Raw genomic sequence first — 22,063 nt, 5'->3', positions numbered from 1 at the left:
TCAATGGGACTACTCACATGCTTCAAGTTAAAGTTACCTGCTTTCCTGGATTGAGCCAAAGTACTCAACTGCTTGTTGGATTAAGTCCCAAAAGCATAAAGTACGTCAGTCCAAATGTGCAATATGTTGCTGTTTCATGGAAACAGATCAGAGTTTGAGGGTACTTAAGATTTTTTTTCTTTATAATGTCTTAAGATTTCACAAAGGGTGACCAAACTTTTAATAAAGAACTTTCTGAGCCACTCCCATAGCAGCCAGGTAAAGGAATTGTATGTATTAAATTGCTTTGGAGAAAGCTCTTTACCAAACCTGCTAATTAGAATCAACAGCTGAGAAACCTGAGTAAATTTCTTACAGTGGAAAATTATTCTACAGAGGAGTGAAGGGAAATGAGCTAACATTGCAGAGAAATGCTTTGCAATCCTGCAGAGGTGTCATCTTATCAACAAGTATCTCTAAACCTTTTCAATATATGTAACATTTAATATTACTAATTTTATCCTGTTAATTTTTAATGAAATGATATATAAAAGAAATTGTCAAATGAAACGGTTTCTGTAAACTGACCACGTCAAATGCAGTGAATACATGGCAGTAGTGGTGATTAGTCTTTAAGTCTTTAGTGATGTATGCAAATGTTGAGAGGTCTTCAGGATCTTGTGCGGCACAGGAAATGTTGCGGATTTCATGTTCAGCAATAATATTCTGTTAAAAAAAGAATGGAAACATCACTATTTTTCAGTGAACATGGGGGTTAAGGGTAAATGCCCCTCAGGTAATAACTTAACCAGTTTTTAACACGTTAAGGCTATAGTCATCTTCTGTACTAAAATATTTCAGAGATACAAGGTTTTAATTAAACTGTGATTAAAATAGCACACTTTCAGTTTCTTACAAAGACCATTGAATTCTGGCCCCTTCAACGATATCCAAAATATTATTTACCACCAACTGCGAATCTGACAGGAACCTGCAAAAATCTGGAACTTTCCTCCAATTCTCTGCTGCTTTTCAAATGAGAGCACTGTACAATTTACATGGCATCCTGTGATAAAAGTGGTATCTTTCATGGGACACAGGTGAGAGAATAACTATAACAGATAATTCATTTTCTACTTGTATGCCCACTGATGCTGCTGTTTCTGTTCTAACAATCAGCATATGATAGCAATGCAGTCCACGTATAAATAGGACAAGATAGGACACTGCAGGTGTGCACTCTTGATCCTTATATTTGAAGTTTGAAGAAATTCAGTCTGATTCTTCCACATTAGACAGAAATAATAATACTCATCAAAGTATAGTACAGAGCTGTTAAAGGGGTTTCTACTTAGGAAACGGGTTACTTTGGAAAAACGTGGCAATATATCTCAATTTACTCCAAAGAGCACCCTACAAGAGGGATATGGAGAAATCAGACTATTCATGCAGACAGGGACACTTAAGTAATGGCCACATTAAACTACAGAATGCTGTATGTCTGCCTGATGGGGTGAAAAGTTGACTTTGTATAAAGCCTAGGAGAAAATAATGAATGTTCACCTGCTTGAGATGTCTGTTGTATATTCACCTTGTTTAGCCCAGAGGGCCCAGAAAGCCAAAGGGGAGACTGACTTATGGTTATATATTTCAGCAAAGACACACACTCAAAAAGAGTTAATAAATACATATGGTCTTCACCACATGGGTAAGTGCTTTCTTAAATCACAGCCTTATTCAATGTAGCTCCTGCATTTCCACACACAGAATACACCTCTCTGCCCTATGATATCGTTACTTGATTAAAATACTGTAGTGCTGCTATACACTGTTTCTGACACTAAACAAAGAGTATTACCATAACCTATATGATGAAAGTGTCACAGTCGGTGAGATCTCTGTCTGCTCATTGTGTCAGTAACATTTATGCAAATTAAAAGCATTCTTTGACCACGTCTCTTGTTTTTGGAGGGGATATTAATTCAGACTTGGTCATTTGAACTACACTCCCTGTATTGTTATAACCTGCCAAGACTCACTTGCATAATTAGCATGTTTTCTGAAATGGCTATTAATATCTAATTGAGGAAATAATGAGCAAGTAAACTCTGGATAAAAGAGCAGCATTGCAAACATTTTATATTCAAATTATGCAACACTCCAAAAAAATTGTAACTGAAGACGCGGCATAATCCTCTTAAACTGTTGTAGCATATTATTTGATTTCTATTTCCGTATAATGCACTACTCATACCAAATGAAAACAAACAATTATTAGGCCTTGATGGACACCCCTTTGTGGAGATCTTTATACTCAATTATATTTAGTGTTCATTTGATTTTATGTTGCTTTAGGCAAAACACAATAATGTGGTTTTCTCTATATTTCTTTTGTTCTTTATAGTTCTTTTGGTCTTTTGTTTCAAGAATGTTGGCCTATGCAAAAATTTTTTTTTGCCAGAATTAATATCACACTAAAAAGCAAGCCTTTAACTTCTTATAAATAAAGCTGTAATACATTACATGGTGTGTTATCAATGTTTCATTAAAGATGAAAAGAGAATTAATGTTCAAAAGATATTAGAACTGTATGAAATGTTAACCCAAACCAGAAGCCACATAAAACTCACTTGGTTTCAAATGTGCTATAAACTTGAAAAAGCTTTAGTCCATTGCTAACCTTTGGGAAGCCTATCAAGTGACCCTGGACTCAGCATAAAGAGTCTGGTTTAGAGCTTTGTGTTTTAAAATGAGTTGGAACTCACAACAGTCTTTTGTAGCATTAAAAATTGACATCTCGAGGTTTTTGTCATTTATCCATACACAGATTTTTGCTTGAAAGAAAGATCATGAATTTCTATGGTCTGACACAACTGGTTGAGTTTCTCTTCACCCAGTTTTTATACAAAACCCTCTCACTCTGTAAGTGGTTGCCTGAAATGAGCTAGTGTTCTTCTGGGACATTGTCATAGCTGATGAACCATAATGTTGCTTAGTAACAAAGAGGAAGCTGTGCTAGTCTATACACTATCAAAACAAAAAGCAGTCAAGTAGCACTTTGAAGACTAGCAAAATGGTTTATTAGGTGAGCTTTCGTGGGACAGACCCACTTCTTCAGACCATAGCCAGACCAGAACAGACTCAATATTTAAGGCACAGAGAACCAAAAACAGTAAGCAAGGAGGACAAATCAGAAAAAAGATAATCAAGGTGAGCAAATCAGAGAGTGGAGGGGTGGGGGGAAGGTCAAGAATTAGATTGAACCAAGTATGCAGACAAGCCCCTATAGTGACTCAGAAAGTTCCCATCACGATTTAAACCATGTGTTAATGTGCCGAATTTGAATATAAAAGCCAGCTCAGATGTTTCTCTTTCCAAAATGGAGCGATAATTCCTTTTCTGTAACACACATACCTTAAGGTCATTGACAGAATGTCCCATTCCATTAAAATGTTGACTAACTGGTTTGTGGATCTGGAGTGTTTTGATGTCTGTTTTGTGCCCATTGACCCTTTGTCTAAGGGAGTTAGAAGTCTGTCCAATATACAAAGCACCTGGGCATTGTTGGCACATGATGGCATATATGATGTTAGTAGAGGAGCATGAGAAAGTGCCCGTGATTCTGTGAGTAACCTGGTTAGGTCCAGTGATGGTATTTCCAGAGAAGATATGTGGACAAAGCTGGCAGCGGGCTTTGTTGCAGTGAAAGGTTCCAGGACTGGTATTCCTGGGGTATAGACTGTGGCTCTTAGTGAGGATCCTCATGAGGCTGGGAGGTTGTCTGTAGGAGAGAACAGGCATGTCACCCAGGGCCTTCTGGAGTGTAACATCCTGATTAAGGATAGGTTGTAGGTCTTTAATAACTCGTTGCAGTGGTCTGAGTTGAGGGCTGTAGGTGATGACCAGTGGTGTTCCGTTCTTGGCTTTTTTGGGCCGATCTTGGAGTAGCTGGTCTCTGGGTATTCGTCTGGCCCTGTCGATTTGTTTTTTTACTTAAAACTACAAGAACTTTACCAAATATTCATAAATCTGAATTACCCACCAGGAGAAGTAAAAATTATCACTCCGTTATGGGAAGAGAAACATCTGAGCTGGCTTTTATATTCAAATTCGGCACATTAACACATGGTTTAAATCGTGATGGGAACTTTCTGAGTCACTATAGGGGCTTGTCTGCATACTTGGCTCAATCTAATTCTTGACCTTCCCCCCCACCCCTCCACTCTCTGATTTGCTCACCCTGATTATCTTTTTCTGATTTGTCCTCCTTGCTTACTGTTTTTGGTTCTCTGTGTTCTGGTCTGGCTATGGTCTGAAGAAGTGGATCTGTCCCACGAAAGCTCACCTAATAAACCATTTTGCTAGTCTTTAAAGTGCTACTTGACTGCTTTTTGTTTTCATAATGTTGCTGTGTAAGCACTGAAACCATTACAAACACCCCTCTACCACTGGCCAAAAATTCTAAGGGTATGAAAGGTCCCATCTACAAAATGCCACTCAGTTACTGGGCTAAAAAAGATTCTCAGTAGCTCTGAAAGGAAATAAAGAAAGGAAGTTGAGTATGACTTTGCTAAGGCACACCTTTGATGAGCTCTAATTACTGTAAAGTAATGTTCCTATCACCTCTCTAACTTGTCTCAGCTGACTTCCCCACCAAAAATCTCAGAAGACGACTTAGCATTACAAATCTTCCAGAAAGCAGGAAATGAGATGTAATCAAGAATAAAGAAGCTAGAGTCTGCTCTTTCTAAACTTGTATCTGCTCTCAACAATGTGCTGAATCAAAGTATGAGTCAAATGCAAATATCCAGTGATACAGCTCTGGTGGAATGAGTTATGAGTCCTTCTGCTATTTAAACCCCCTATCTTGTCATAACAACTTAAGAGTGAAAAGTTTTATTCATTTGTATAGTCTTTAGCCTGAAATGGCTAAGCCTGCGCATATGATCTGTGAAAACATTTAATAGCAGTGTGAGACAGTATTCTGCTGTTTGAGAAATTGGATAGGACTGAGGCTTTACTTATCTTTCTAGCCAAAATAGAAAAATTCTTGCATCCTGGAATGCAAGTTTTCAGTGCAGAATATTTACAAACATAAAATTTGTCAAGTTCCTCCAAAAGAAAGGAGGAAAAGGTAAATAAAAAGCAATTTTTGATCTCAATGAAACACAGTAAATTGAGTGAAATTGTTGGGCTGTCTGCTTGGCCAATGGTGCCAAAGTCGACACGCTTTTAATTTACATCTTCCATAGTCAGTTCAGGTCATTTCCCCTACTCCTCTATGCATGCTATTTTTAGATCACAATTTGCTGTTTTTCTAAATGAGAAGATCTGCTCTAGGAACTATTTAGGGGAAGTTCTCTGTCCTTTGTTATGCAGGAGGGCAGGCTAGATCACAAAGATATCTGTTCTGGCTTTATAAATCCATGAAACAGCCTTCTTGAACTGGTCCACAAGACCACTATCCTGTCCAGATTCAAAGCCTCTCTGAACACCCACTTCTAATTCAATGCCTGCATAAAGTGACTGGCAGTTGGAAGGCTGAGGGATAATGGGATAGCATAGGGCAGGGGTGCACAAAGTGGGGGGCATGAAATATCCTAAGGAGGGAGCAGCACAATCGGCTGCAGGGTCTCAGGCTCATCCACCTCATTAAAAATGTTGAAATAGTTCTGTTTTCACATGTGAGTATTTACGTTTATATACCAATTGAAAAAGATTTTACATTTTATACACATATTTTCTTACATGCTGTAATGTTTTTTTCTTTTTTTCATACAAACATAACTAAAATTTCTGTTGGTTTGGATGACATTAGGCAGGTTGGGGGGCGATGAGGCTCTGCTAATTGTGGGGATGAAAGCTGGGACCTGATGTAAAAAGTTTGCTCAACTGTTAAATGCACCAGCGTAGCAATGCAAGACAGTCATAAACACTGGTAACCTGGCCAGATAGGCCAGTCACACATATGAAACCATGCAATAACACAAATGGTGTTATTCACGTGAATTGATATTAGTATTTTCTTGACATCTTAGAGGTTAGCACATTACAGACCCCTCAGGGAGCCTGCAAATTTTATTTTCACTGAGCAAAAAATCATCATACTTTCCAGCACTATGTTCTATCTTTCAATCTGTGATGTGGTTTATAATGCTGCAAATCTAATTAAATAAAAAAAACCTTAAAATACACACCACATGCCCTGGTACACAATAGAATGAAGAGACTCCTAGAGATTATGAAGAGGCTGCTGCAGTTCAGGAAGACGGCATGCAAATATTTGTAAAACTTCCTGTCACAGGGTGACTGGCCTCAGCAAGAAAAGGAGCAGTGTCCAGTGCATCTACACTGATTATCCGATTGGGCCTACAGGGAAGCTGCTTGGGTCTTAGGAAAGGGGAGACAGACGAAAGTAGCTAACAGATGCCTGCAGGGTGTAAAGAATCTCCTGAGTCAATAGGAGGAATATCCCTGGCCTTCTGGTAAGAGATGCTGGGACAGCGGTAACACAGACAATCAGGGAGGTGAGGCTGAGTCCAGATGAGTTTTGTCTTTGAAAGACTTCAGGCTGGAAGTAATAAATTATACCCCTGAAGGGGCAAATTCTGTATACTTGACAAGTGTGGACTTTTTAAGGGAGCCTCAGTTCAGGTGAAACTGAGGCATGAGTCTGAAGAGCCATACTTGGTCAGAAGGGGGCACCAAAAGGCAGGCACAACCTACGACACTCACTTAAAATGGTTGGAAGCAATCATGCCAGCGTCATGCCTCTTGACCTTTGATACATTGGGTCTTGTACAAATATCACAATTTTCCTACACTTATGGGGGTTGGGAAAAGACACCATATGGGCTGTTCTGAAAAGCAAGGAACATATACTTTTTCTGCATAATGTGTGTAAAGGGAAAATAGATTGGGAGAGTTTGTTCAGGTGAGGAGGGACACCCTGTTAAACCCTTCTTGGGGTGAGCTTCCCTTTGAAGCAGAAAGATGGAGACATTTCCATTCAGACCTGCCAGCAGTGAGGCTACACTTGTCCGCAAGAGTGGAGTTTTGGAGATCAAGAGTGGTGCTCTGTGTGTTCAGGTCAGGAAAGGGAAGAAAAGGGAGGGGTGGGAGAACTTGGAATCTAAGTCTTTGTCCCCGTGTGGCTTTTACCAGATAACCTGTCCAGCACAATGAGGAATAAAATCTGATGTCCAGCAATTACACCTACCTTATTTGTTGCATCAATAAATTTGACTCCCTTGTAAGAGACAGACAGAACAATAGTAGGGACTTTCTTCATTTGCTCTGTAGACTTCTGAAATAAAAACATGACAGCTGTTAGAACAGTTTGTTCTGCACTGTCAAATGTAGCCTGTTCTAGCATGTTTAACTTTTTCTCCCATTGGAAAAAATATATGTGAATTTAAGTGAAAGAAAAACAATTAATTTGAATATATATCTCCTTCTCTGGACTATGCTTTTTTGGGTTTGTGAAACAGCTAACACCACAGCCCACAACAGATGTTGATTTACTAGAGAAAAGGAATGCAATGGTTACATTTGCACTGTAGAAAGGTGAAATACCAGTAGGAACAAAACTCTACCATATGAAACTATTGTAGTATAGATTAGTACTTGGCTGGTAAGCAGTGTTCAGAGAGTACTCATTCACTGTGAGCTCCACAAATGGAAAAAAAATATGAGATGGGATCAGTGATATATATTTTGGACAGGAAAACAAACTCAGCTGCAATCAAATATAGGGATAACACTAAAGTCAGAGTGAGCAAACAGGGAAAGAAACCGAAACTGCTAATTAACCTACAGAGATCAGTAGAACTTTTAAGTAAGGTTACATCTACATTGCTGTGCAAGATTGACCGCTCAGGGTCTATCTTTCAGGGCACTGTTTTGCCCATTCATGAAATGGTGTTTTTCCAGGTCAATGTCAACCTCGTAACTCCTCGTGAGCCACGAGGTTTAAGAAAGGTCAATGGACACATCGACCTTCTGCTGTGAAGATAGCTGCAGAAGACAACGCCTGCAAAGTTGATTTCAGTTATGTAGTTGGTGTAGCTAAAATCATGTAGCAGCTGTTGACTTTCCAGGTAAGTATAGACGCAGCCTTAGATGAACTACAATATTTATAGTGTGCTAGATATATAAAAAATAAACAGCACAGATCTAAAGTAAGGACTAGCTGCTGTATCTGGAAACAACATGTCTGAGCAAAAAATAGAATTAACAGTAGACAGCAAAATAATCATGAGCTTGGAGGAGAGGGTCAATGATCAGATCTTCTAATCAAGTCTTGTTCTCTCGGGACTCAGATAGAATTATGCATTTATGACAACATGAAATTGAAAACCAGATTCTGCAATAATGTCTGTTTCCATGAACAATGAAAATAACTGTCTTTGCTAATCATGGTTCATAGTTAATCCCTATATATTCTTTGTGTGTGCGTGTGTGCGTGCGTGTGTGTGTACACATGCATGCAGTTGGTTGTCTCTCTCTTATTAATGGTGAGAAACTGAACAAGACAATCTGTACTGAATAAAGCTTTTTGTAACCAGAAGAACTTAAAAACAAAAAAACAAACAAACAAATAAAAAACCCTTCAAAAATGAAAACTTAAATGGCAATTTCAGAGAATGCAGCAAAATCTGACTGACGTTAATAATTACATCCACATTTCTCCTGAACATGGGGCGAGGGAAGAAAGGAGTATGTGAAAAAAATGTTAAATAGGAGCTCCTTCAGAAACGTCAGTGATAGTTCACAGAATATGTGATGGTGAATTCATAAAAGGTCAAGTATATCCATTCATCAGAACAGCAAGCTGTACACCCAACTTACACTTAGTTCCAGACAAAATATTCACAAACATGACAACACAGATTAATCATCTAGCACCTCAGCCTCCAACATCCGTCCTTTTCTTTCTGTCCCTACAGATAAATCTCTTGTTCAGACAATGTTTCTTATCTTAATTAATTTAACTGCCTCCTTTCTGGCCTTCCTAGTAACACTATCCACTTCTTCCTAGTCCTTATAAAAACAAACCCACCATATTAACTCTGTCTGTCCATTGGTCCAATCACATCACCATCTCTGTTAGTCTCTCCACTGGACTCCCTTTCTCAAATATAGCAAGTTCAAGCTTTACGTCTTTGCCCTCAAAGCTCTGCATAGTTCTGCTCCCCCAACACTTTTCCATTCTGTCTGTTTCAAATCACTCCTTTGCTCTGCCAATGATGCCACGTGTACATACGATTAGCCCACTTCGTTACTTCTTTGGCCTTCTCCTGTACTGCCCCTTACAGATGGAACACCCCTACTCAGCTATGATCTGCAAGGCCACTGCTGGTGTTTAAATCCTCTCTGAAGAGCCAATTCTATGTACATCAACTAGCTGCCCTGCATGTCAAGGTTGAGAGAAAACCGGAGATAGATTATTTCTGAAGACAAGTGATGTAAAACAAAGTAAAATGAATGTTCTTTGAGATGATGGTGCCAGTTTGGAGGCCACTGCACGTGCCCGAGTGCCTCGTGTGTGCACGACTGGATTCTTTTGCATACCAGTGTTTGTCAGGGTTATGCTGAGAGGAGAAACCACACAGTGCCCTGTGCATCCTCATGCGCCATCAGGAAGGCATAAAGAGTGGAGTGGCTTCAGTTCTCTTGCAGTTTGAAGCTTGTATTCACTGAGGATTCTGAAAGTGAGGATGAAGGGCAGATTGTAGGATCCAAACTGACAACATCTCACAGAATCAGTTAGAATTGGGTAAAGAATTAGTCTTTCTTCTTTCAGGATATCAGTGTAAATCCCATGATTGGCGACTGGCAAGCAGTGCTCCTTCTGACTAGTGGGAAGAGTAATATCAGTTGCATTTGTCAAACAGAGATTGCAGTACTGCTCTCCCGAACCTGTCATTTGCTTTGGCCACCCAGTCTGAAGCACAGTGTGAGATAAATGTTAGTGGGTTATGCTTGCAGACATTGGAAACTGACACATTTCCAAAGCAAGAGTAGGACATCATGTTAGGTCAAGGGATGCAAGCTGTGAGGGAAGTGCCCAGGCAACTGCCAACCTAGAGAGATACCACTTAGATATTCTTTATGTGATGGGACTGGCCATTGGAATGGTCATGTATGGCCAGAAATAACCAGAAACAGCCTGAATGGTTTGGGTTTGTGAATACAGTAATGTAAAGCTCTTTACAAGTCCAGCACATTTAATGTCTCTCTTGATGAAGGAGTGAGGTTTCAGGAAGAAGAGAGACTGATTGATTGGTTGGTTCAGATGGAATTCAGACATCACCCTGGGAATGAGCCAGGTATAAATTTTCATTCAAGACTAAATGGATCTGAGTCAGAATTGTAGAGATGGCAAGTGAAGTCTGGTGAGCAGTGTCCCACATGTACAATCCAACATATGGTCTAATCTTCACAGCAAGTGTGCGCCATATAGTGGGGTTTGGTTTTATCTCAAGCAGCAGTGAGTGCAGTGACAGAAACCTGTTTTTGGCCGGTATACACTCTGCACTCTGGAGTCGATCATTGCTCCTATCAGCTCTATCATCTGCAGTGAGATAAGAGATGATTTTTCATATTTCAGTTGGAGACCTAGAGCGGTAACATATCTAAGCTCATTGCTTCTTCCTACTAGGACTTGCCGTACAGTCATCCATGTAAAGACAGAAGTAGATGCTCTATCCCCTCAAAAATTCTGTTACCACCAGCATTTAAAGGGCAGGGCCACAGCAGCAGCTACTACCTTGCTCGGCACTCTAAACGTTAATAACCAAGAGGACTGTCATCTTGATTGCTGTGGCCTTGGACATTGTAGCTGTCCCAGATACATTCCAAAGCCACTGTCAGTACTATTTTAGCTACCAGTAGACCTCTTTTATGATCTGTTCAGTTCCTGCCTGTTCTCCTGCAGATCTCCATTAAGAAGGAAGCGAGCCTCTCCCAGAGGAGAGAGTTGTGTTTTGTGACCAGGGCCTGGTATTTTGTCACGCTTATCTTTAGCGAGGTACAGAAGTATGCTCAGCACTCCCCAGTGGTCTAATTCTCTTTGGTCTATGTCCTAAGGTCTATGTCCTCTGAAGACCTGGATTTCTCTTGGACAGTGGACACTACCAAGGACCCTGGATTTGGGTTGTTGTAAAACTGTTCATACTGTTTTAGAAGTAGGACAAAGAGTGGCTGGGTTTTGCCAGAGTTCCTTACCCAGCTCAATCCTAAGTGGTTTTCTCAAGCTCAAAATACCAAAAAATCTTGTCAACACTGGTATGGATGTTAACATTTGTACTGGGAAACCTCTTCCCTGTGCTGTTGCCATCTATGTGGAGGACCTAGAGGCTTAGTCCACAGAATGAGGTTTTATATCGTCCTCGTGGGATGGGCGTCTGAAGCTATATTAATGCACTATGTGGCTTCTTCTCTTGGCATCACCCTTCTGTGTCGGGGCACTGACGTCAGCTTATGTGTTGAGATTGCCAGTGACGAGGTTCTCCATGCAGATTTGATAGTGTCCCCTGTGATGCCACCCTTCTGCTGACTGATTCTAGGATATCGTTTCTGCCGGGGAAGCATTGATGGATATTGGCTCTTTCAATGCCAATTCAAGTTTTCATTTCCTCTGAAACTTATGTGACTCATAGATTGCTTGAATAGATGTCAACGAGTTAAGCACAACCTGCATATTGAACTCTCCCCGAGCAAAGGCTGTGCCCATTGATGAGGGAATTCAGGATGGGCAAGATTTGAACCTTGACAGCTTAGCAACCACTCAGTGACTGGCAATCTTGTCCTGCTGTACAGGGAGCGTGCATCTCTTCTTTCTCATTGTACTTACACACCCACCCACCCACATCCCTAAGAATGCCCAATTCAAGGACATGAAAAGACGAAGAGGGAAGATAATTTTTTTTCACCAATTTATTTTGAGTAATAGTGGATCAGGCACTCACTGGGTTTTATCTTACTCCCATGAGTGGTAAGCAGGGACTCATGGATGGCAATGGCTGTTTCACCCTTTGTGCATGAGGAATGACACAAGTGTGGCCCAAATCACTGTTGTTCTTTAAAAGAATCCAGTGTTATGCACAGGCAGCACTGATGCACCTATGCTGGGATCTACACTGAGATATGCTCAAACAATGTTGCATCATCAATAATTGTACCACCACAACATGGTCATTTAGTACCATGACCCCTTGAATGTTCATCAACATTCATCTGTTCATCTTTTTCGAGCAGTGACTCTGCTTCTTTTATACGTCTATAGGACATACAATAGTGTGTGCACAAATGGAAACAAATTATGCATAACGATAAAATTATTTACTGTTAAATCACATTAATTATTTAGCAGTTGTTATAATAATAGTTTCCATAACCTTTGAAAAGATCTAGAGACATCTGCTGAAATACCACAATAATCTACCATATTTTTCACACTTGTGTGGTATTTTAGAATCCCGTATGTTTTCAATGTTACATGCTTGCTACTTAATATTCACTAACTCTAGATATCATGAGAGAAAATGCATCAGAAAATCCCCTTTGCTATCATATTACCAGCATCTGTTAGTTATTTAACTTGCATAGTTTAATGTGTGTTGGTATCTAATATACTCTGAATAATTTTAAACATTATTTTAATTTGTGATTGTCTTGACGCATTTGAAATATTTCCCAGTGGCCACTGTGGAGTTGAATTCCCAGTTCTTTCTTCCATGTTACCTTTAAAGATTGAAGTGATTTAATTGGATAACTAAACTCCATTAAGGTAGAACATATTTTTGAGAGGACATGTAAGGAAAGTCACATGGTAAACAGCCTATAAAGGGTTTGATACAGCATTCAAGCTGTTAACAACTTATAAATTCTCTAGATGTAATTTCTGCTTTGTTATGTCTAAGGCACAAATCCTGGAAAAAGGGCCATGTCAGTGGATCTGATGCTTCCTGTGTACTGTGTAATGTGGTACTGAGGCCTCAAAATCTTCTAGGAATCAGAAACCAGATTTCTACTTTTCTATAAATCCCGTTCCCAACCAATAAATCAAGACAGGAAGAAGTGATTTAGACAATGACGTAGGTAAATGCCTGCTGTGTCAGCAGTTTTCTTACTTAGGCTATGTCTACACTTACTTTGAAGGTTGACATCTGCTATGTAATTTTTGGTATGCCAATTGCGTACCAAAGATCGACTTTGCAGCTGTCAACTTTTGTGCCTATCTTCACAACAGAAGGTTGATGGTAGGGCTCCTCCTGGCAACTTTCCTTAATCCTGGTGGCTCATGAGGAGTTCTGAGATGCATGTGCAAAACACTGCCGTGGAAGGTCAGCCCAGAGAAGTTGATCTGCTACAATAAGTGTAGCTGTAGCCTGAGGCTAGGTCTACACTAGCTGTGGAAGATCAGACGCTTAACGAAACCGTGCTTTCCGGGATCAACGTTGAACCTGGAACACCCTGCAAGCCACAAGGATTAAGGAATGTCAGCAGGAGGAGCGCTCCCATCGACATTCTGCTGTGAACACAGGAACCAATGTTGACGCCTGCAAAATTGATTTTAGGTACGCAATTGGCATACCTAAACTTGTGTAGCAGCCATCGACATTCCCAGTAAGTGTAATCTTAGAAAATGAACTCAGTTCACATCTATTTCATTTGGCACCCACCCTGCCTTTATATCCCTAAAAATCTTCTTATTAATGATTGCTTGAGAGGCAGATGGGGTTTGCTGTATGTTATTTTATTTGTAATTAAAATGTGTATTTGGTAGCACCTCCCTTCAGTTCACTGTTCTTACAATGTAAACTCTTCAAGGGAGTAAGCAGGTTTCTGAATTTGTTTGTGCAGCAAGTAGGAGACGAGAGTCTCAATCCTGAGGGGACCTTTGAGTGCAAATGTAATAGAAATATACAATTTATTCATTTTATTTTGTTTATGATTGGTTATCAAGTTATAGTGGCCAATATAAAATCGTATTAATTTCTATATTTTTCCTCTATAACTAACTAAATTAGATGTTGCTTATACTATTTAAAGAGATTACTCAATTATTCCTAACCATTAGCAACATAATAAATATATAAATTGGGAGTACAAGTTTAGGAGTTTGTAAAATCTTAAAGTTTAATCCAGTCTTTCTATTTTCCCAAATGAATCTGCTAATTATGGGCTGTGTTTGCTTTTGATAGCTATCTGAAGATTATAGGTGGAGATTACCAAATATATAATTAAACTGCAGAGTCAGTACCATTTTCTAAAAAAAATCTGAACATGACTCTACACTGTTAGCAGAAATTTGTTCCAACTTCCACCTCTCCCAAAGCTTAGTGTTTCAGAACAGGAATCCTGCATTTTACCCACAAGTGCCTTATTTACAATTTTTGGGCAGATTACATATCCTTACTGACATTTTGAGTAATCTAACTGGACAATGCTGTTTGTGTGTGAGAGAAAAATAGTAACAGTCATTTATTTTCCTCCAATTGGTGTTGTAGCAAGGCACTTTCGACAGTACTTACTATGGTCAAGCAAATTTTCCAACTTTTTTGTGATTCCATGGGTTTTTACAAAATCACCTACATACTTATTGGCTATAATAATGTAATCTCTTTGAATAAGATATTTCCTCTAACTGTCCTGGCAAAAAGGCCCAAAGTCATAATAAAAAAAGATGACACTTGGAAGCATCCATGCCTTGGATCTATTGACATCTCAAATGGTGCGAAACCATCCCTCAATCTTGCAACAAGCCTTTCACAGGCAGATTCCTTGAGCCCATGTGGATCCAGTTTCAGGATCAACATTAGTACATAAAGTCAAATCTGTTGGATTTATCTAAAATATATGCACTTTATTGAAAGAAACTATGTCTTTTGGAATTAGCAAACTAATACCTCTCCACCCTGTCAAATGCCTTCACATTCAGAATCATGATGACAATGCAATGTGAATCTTTCATGTGACATATTAACTAAAAGTGACCACCTATGCTGGCATTCAGAATTCATTCTTTTATAAACCACTTGAGAAATTATGTCTTAATTTTGGTGCCAGATCCTCTTTTGAGCCCATAAGCACTCTTGCATACCCCAACACAACACTAATGAATTATACTAGACAACAGCTTGCATGTCTCTGTAAGTTTCTACCTCATCTTGGTATGAATATCTTTACTATTTTAATCAAATTATATCAAGAAAAATCTATTATGGTTAACTTTCTTAAACATTCATAACAAGACTGGGTTTGGCTAACCATTGTAGCATTCGTAAAATTCTGAATAGCCTCACCCAGAATCTTCCCAGGACTCAGCATGTGTGCAACTGCCAATGTCTCCGCCTACCTTTTAAGCTTTTCTAGCTTTCTCATCTTCAGCAATAAAAGCTGTATCAAGCCCATCTCAAAATGTGAGCAACAGTCACCATTTATTTCTGATTCATAAAGTTTTTAAAAAAATCAAGAATGAAAAAACTCTCTAGCTCATGCCTGACAAACTACGCAGAAATATACCATTTGATGTGATGATGACAGGTATTATTCATTGTGCTTGATGTGCTGCTAGCAATTTTCCTGCTCATTCTTCATACTCATAGTTTTTGTTTCAGCCTGAACAAAACACATTTAGTCTCAGAATGAGATCGTATTTTTCACAAGCCAATTTAATCAACATGAGATAGATACCTTTTACAGGAATCTGGCAAATTCTGTCCTTTTGCCTCAAATTGTTACGTATAATTTTTTATCAATTTTGTTTATCTAAGCCCTCTGAAATGCAAACCGAGCTCTCATACATTGAAGGACATGAAATTACAGACCCCACATTTTAGACAATGACATTGTTGAAATTCCATGGGTTTTTATGGGGAGGTGAGCGGCAGGGGTGCTTACAGAGTAGTTATCAGCATGCACCATTCTCCTCTCTCCCTCTGCAAGCACTGTCAGCTCCACTGCATGGCACATGGAAGGGAGAGTGAACAATCTTCTTATCTCACTTTTGTTTGGGGGAAGGAATGACTGAACCAAAGAGGCCACAATCTCCATCTGACTTCTCCTCTTTATATGGGGAGGAGGAAAAGATTTGGGCCTTGACAAGCTGCCCCTGTTTATTCCATTTCTGCATTTCTTATAAGGCACATTGTCTGAGAAAGGCAGCTACCATTCTGCTTATCGTGTTCATTGAAGATGGAAGGACTGAACTGTGTAATACTGCCAGCTCTCGTATTTAAATTGCAACTCAGCAGTTAAGCACATTCTTTGCTGAATCAGGACCTTAGAACCTTGACTCCTTATAGCTCCGTACCTAGAAAAGTCTTCCTATTGTCTACAGAGGCATTGGTATCTAAGGAATCTATCCTTGCATACAAATTCTCAAATACCACTGGAGATGTGATTGTTTAGAATCTGAATGATTTGGTGGTGCAACTTTAAGGTTTTTTAATTAATTGCAGTGAAACAGTCCCCTTATGTATGTGCTCATAGGACTAGTAGAAGGTATAACATAGTGGTCTCTAGGCATAGTCAATATTCAAGGAAAGCAGTTGTGTGGACACGACTGTGAGCTTAGAGTAGAAACAGGAATCTGCCTAGCTCCAGATGGGAGATTTTTTTTTCCAAAGGTGAAGACATTCCATTCTGCCTTCGTGTTCCTACAGAGATTTGAAGCAAAGGCAATAATCTGATCTGAAAGTACAGCTTTTACTATCTCCCAGTTCATGCTGAGAGGGATGCAGGTCCTTAAATTCTTGGAAGTATTTCTCAATATAATTAATAAAAGCATGTTGTGTCAGGCCAGAAAAAATTAATCTTGGAATACCAAAGGTCACCTTACAGCAGGTGCAGAAAGGCAATAGATATGGAGAGTGCTCTGTGGTTTGCAGAAGGAGGGAGAGCTGTTATAAGAGAAGTCATCTGAAACTGAACAGGCAGGCATAAAAAATAAATCCTAATCCAATCAAATTATGTGTCTGGGAGAAAAAAAGTAACCTTTCTCCTGGATGTAGTTTTTGCCAAATATCCACAATTCTGGATGAATCAAGAGCAGTGATAAGCTCTTAGAAGCAAGGAATCCAAAATTTCAGTGGGAATCCCATGTTGAAATCACTTCCAAGCAACTCTAAATAGTTTTCATTTCCAAACAAAATGATCACATGACATACTAGGATGTAAAACTCAAAAAAGCAAAATGGACAATCAGAAAACGGGACCTTATTAAAACAACGGTTCTTTTCAATACTGCAATTCCAATTCACTACATAACTGATAGCTTAGTGGTTTGAGCATTAGCTGGCTAAACCTGGGGTTGTGAGCTCAGTGTTTGAGGAGGCCATTTAAGGATCGGGGCAAATATATATCAGGGATAGTGCTTGGTCCTGCCAAAAGGGCAGGGGGCTGGACTAGATGACCTCCTGAGGTCCCTTCCAGTTCTAGGAGACATGTGTATCTCCAAGAGAGTGATTGCAATTCCCATAGACCTGATGGCTGTGATCCTCAGGTTGAAATCTAGAAACACAAACAACTAAAAAATTTACTGGAAGGGATAATCCATCTTGGGCAAGGACTAAAACAGCTCACATATTAAGCAGCTTATGTCCATTCCTAATTTTCTTGATTCTATTAAGGATTAAGAAAGACTAAGGTCTACACAGCAGCCTTATTTCAGCCTACGCTATTCTAGAAGAGCTATTCTGAAATAGCTTATTTTGAAATAACACTGCTACCTATACCTATCTCATAGAGCTGGAAGAGACCTTCAGAGGTCATTGAATCCAGTCCCTTCCACCCATAGGAGGACCGATCACTATCCCTGAAAGATTTTTTTTTAAAAATTAATTAATTTACCCCAGTTACCTCAATGCCTGCCTCAAGGATTGAGCTCACAGCCCTAGGTTTATCAGGCCAGTGCTCAAACCACTGAGCTACCCCTTCCCCTTTTGAGCTACACAAAAAGTGTATTTTGAAATAGTCCTTAGCTACACACACAGCGCCTATTTTGAAATAGTAACAGAGAGGAAGCCATGCTAGTCTATACACTATCAAAACAAAAAGCAGTCAAGTAGCACTTTAAAGACTAGCAAAATAATTTATTAGGTGAGCTTTTGTGGGACAGACCCACTTCTTCAGATCATAGCCAGACCAGAACAGACTCAATATTTTAAGGCACAGAGAACCAAAAACAGTAAGCAAGGAGGACAAATCAGAAAAAGATAATCAAGGTGAGCAAATCAGAGAGTGGAGAGGTGGGGGGAAAGTCAAGAATTAGATTGAGCCAAGTATGCAGACGAGCCCCTATAGTGACTCAGAAAGTTCCCATCACGATTTAAACCATGTGTTAATGTGCTGAATTTGAATATAAAAGCCAGCTCAGATGTTTCTCTTTCCAGAACGGTGCGATAATTCTTCTTCAGTAACACACATACCTTTAGGTCATTGACAGAATGCCCCATTCCATTAAAATGTAGACTAACTGGTTAGAAGTCTGTCCAACAGACTTCTAACTCCCTTAGACAAAGGGTCAATGGGCACAAAACAGACATCAAAACACTCCAGATCCACAAACCAGTTAGTCAACATAATGGAATGGGGCATTCTGTCAATGACCTAAAGGTATGTGTGTTACTGAAGAAGAATTATCGCACCGTTCTGGAAAGGGAAACAGCCAAGCTGGCTTTTATATTTAAATTCGGCACATTAACACATGGTTTAAATCGTGATGGGAACTTTCTGAGTCACTATAGGGGCTCGTCTGCATACTTGGCTCAATCTAATTCTTGACCTTCCCCCCACCCCTCCACTCTCTGATTTGCTCACCTTGATTATCTTTTTCTGATTTGTCCTCCTTGCTTACTGTTTTTGGTTCACTGTGCCTTAAATATTGAGTTTGGTCTGGCTATGATCTGAAGAAGTGGGTCTGTCCCATGAAAGCTCACCTAATAAACTATTTTGCTAGTCTTTAAAGTGTTACTTGACTGCTTTTTATTTTGAAATAGAGCCATTAGATGCCCTAAGGCTTATTTGAAATAGGCTCTATTCTCTGACTAAACAGCCCCTATTTTGAAATACATGCTATTCCTCATAGAATGAATTTTACAATTTTGAAATCAGCCAAATCATTATTACAAAAATATTTCAAAATAGTGGTTGCATTGTGTAGACTCTAGGATAGTTATTTCGAAATATTCTATGTAGAATATTTTATTCTGTGTATATCTACCCTATCACACTTTTCCTCTTGATGGGTCTTTTTTGAACTTGTGTATTTTTTTTTGTGTGTGTGCAATTTTTCTGATTTGTTAGCCTCAAAAACAATTTTTGGACCTTTGTGCTTTATATATTGAGTCTTTTCTGGTAAGGCTGTAGATCTGAAGAAGTGGGTCTATCCCACGAAAGCTCATCACCTAATAAATTATTTTGTTAGTCTTTAAAGTGTGACATGACTGCTTTTTGTTTTTCTACATCATTATGTTACTGTCAGGGAAAAATCTAAAATTCATATTAAACTGATTTTCATAAGATTGATCTTCAAGGAATGTCATTTAAATCTGAATCAGAGTGATAGCACATTTTAAACATACATACATTTGCCATAGCATATTTATAACGATTTTGATGTTGTTCTGGGTTGAATGAAATATAATGTATTTATTGAGGATGTCATATGTTACTGGGATGCCAAATTCTGTCCTCAGGTCTGTATATGCATATTTCTGAAAAATAAAGTTAATCTGAATGTGAGGTGCTGAAAACCTAAATTAGATTGTGGATCCTTCAAAAAAGGGTGAGTTTCCACCAAGAGGACGAGTTTCTAATGCACGTAAAAATTATTACTATAAAATCTGCAGAAAAAACACAGATCTTCAGGCTATTTCTAAAGCATAAATTACTGTCAGCCCGTAGCTCGAATGGCTTGTGTGAAAACCTGTGTACTGTAGATATGGAACCAATAAGGAAATGATTGTCTGACTGCATGAGCTTTACACATTTTTAGCTCCACAGCAGATATAAATGCTAAACCTAGCACTCAAGAGACATCACGCATGATGCCTGTAAGTTTCAGAAACCAATGAACAGATGATGCTTATAGTTTGTCATGTGCACAGATTACTCTTCGGACTACTATGTATATGAGAATTCAGTCGCTTGTACGCTACATGTAATAAAGTATGTTACAATTAGATACTGTACAGCTAGGCTGCCTGTATTTTGTGTTTCTAATAGGATTATGCCTGCTGGATCCAGAGCTGGCTTCTTAATCATTTCTTTAAGTAGCTAGAATGAGGCAACAGGTCAACACAAAAACTGTCTCTAAGTAAAAAAAGAAAAAAGAGTCAAGTAGCACTTTAAAGACTAGCAAAATAGTTTATCAGGTGAGCTTTCGCAAGCTCACCTAATAAACTATTTTGCTAGTCTTTAAAGTGCTACTTGACTGCTTTTTGTTTTGATAGTGTATAGACTAGCACGGCTTACTCTCTGTTACTATGTCTCTACGTAGTTTCCAAATATTTGCCATTTTTTCTGTCTAAGAGTAGAAACGAATATAGCTCCATAGGCCTGATGGCTTGATCTTGCAAAAACATAAATACATGAGTAGTTTCATTAACAGAATGGGACTGTTAAAAATAGTACAGTTAATCATACTTTTAAGTGATTGTAGCACTGTGCTCTGTATTAGGAAATGACTTTATAATATGTTAATAAATTATTTACTAGTGTATTTTTATACATAAATTTCCATTTAGTGAATTATATTTATATTACCATGCATGAACCATAACATTAATGAAATAAAAAAGATTTATACTCTCTAATGTGCATGCTCAAATGTATGAAAACTACTTATTTTCAAAGAAGTCGCAACAACCATGGTACATAATGTGAATAGATATGTACAAATCTCTTAGCATCATTGTGATAATTAAAATTGACATAAAATATCCATTACTTAAAATCAAGATCCAGGGCAGAATGGACTTTATGTTGAATACCAATGTAATTTCAAGGATGGTGGGAAATAAATGGATAATGTGGTATTATCAAGTGGCAACTTTACTTCTCTAAACAGCATCTACCATATCAATTATTCAACATAAAAATATACGTGTATTGACTTACCCTCATCTTTGCACAGGCATCCTGTGTTGATTCTGTACCTCTAAGCTCTTTTACCAGCATAGAACCTAAATACTAAAATAAAAATACATTCAATTTTCTGTAGTTAAAATCCAGAACAAAGATAAATCTACAAAAGGCTGCTAAAAAGCTGTGGAGACCATAATAGTAGTAGGTAGTCTAAACATTATATGATTTGGGGGTTTTATTATATGTTATTGAAATACTAATATTTCAAATGGAGGTTGTTACTATATAGTTTGTTTGAAACAGGAACATTTACCATTACATCAATAAATGAATTTAGAGAGAGAACATGTAAGTGGTAACAGCAAGTAGTTCCTCAAATTAAAGTGAAAGCTCTACAGACTGCCATCTTAAGAAATTGCATCTGATTGCAAACTGAAGCATTTACCACTTCTTTTAAAGCAGCCATCTGCAAAAAATCACAGCGCTGTATGTAATTATAGGGTTGCAGAAGACAGTAAAGATAAGTTATGTGCAGCTGATGTGAGCCAATGGATATGCATAGATAGTTAAAATATATTGTTTCTAGGCCTAAATTCAGAGAGCCTCTTTAAAAACTTAGGGGTGAGCAAACTTTTTATGTTGGGTCCCACTTTTCATACCTGCAATTAGCAGCCTTCTCTCCCCACTCCCAACCTATTTAATATAATCCAAGCTGATGGAAACTCTGGTCATGTTCATATAAAAAAAAACAAAAAAACCAACAACAACAACAAAAGTTTTCAGCCTGTAAAACCTACCAAAATAATTTGGAGACTAAATTTTATTTTGAAGTGCATGTAATATATTTTTAGCCTTTTTAAAATACTTAAATTATTTTAGTTTTTTCAATGCATCTGTGAAATTGAATGGGGGTTGCACTGAAGGTCTGATTCTGTAAGGACATAGGACCAGATGATATGTTGAGGGAAGTACTAAGCATGACTGCCAA

The 22,063-nt window shown here is 38.5% G+C and overlaps 1 protein-coding gene across 9 annotated transcripts in view; it reads right to left on the bottom strand.

The window, feature by feature from the left end:
• The window catches only part of ANKS1B (ankyrin repeat and sterile alpha motif domain containing 1B), a 908,578-nt gene that overhangs the window by 30,282 nt on the left and 856,233 nt on the right, over positions 1-22,063 (bottom strand). For 6 of the 9 annotated variants that reach the window (XM_075011325.1, XM_075011335.1, XM_075011344.1 and 3 more), the window contains 4 exons: positions 21,105-21,180; positions 8,510-8,517; positions 7,199-7,285; positions 568-705 (listed from right to left, as the gene is read on the bottom strand). In XM_075011325.1, coding sequence (XP_074867426.1) covers positions 568-705; positions 7,199-7,285; positions 8,510-8,517; positions 21,105-21,180 — 309 coding nt within the window. Of the gene's footprint in view, positions 1-567; positions 706-7,198; positions 7,286-8,509; positions 8,518-8,899; positions 8,912-21,104; positions 21,181-22,063 lie in introns of all 9 variants that reach the window. The other 3 variants (XM_075011319.1, XM_075011389.1, XM_075011354.1) reach the window with 2 other exon arrangements.

The sequence above is a fragment of the Carettochelys insculpta genome, chromosome 1, assembly GCF_033958435.1.
Source record: "Carettochelys insculpta isolate YL-2023 chromosome 1, ASM3395843v1, whole genome shotgun sequence".
NCBI classification, from domain to species: Eukaryota; Metazoa; Chordata; order Testudines; family Carettochelyidae; genus Carettochelys; species Carettochelys insculpta.
Note: the sequence above shows the minus strand (reverse complement) of the source record. Positions and strands in the feature narration are given on the sequence as shown.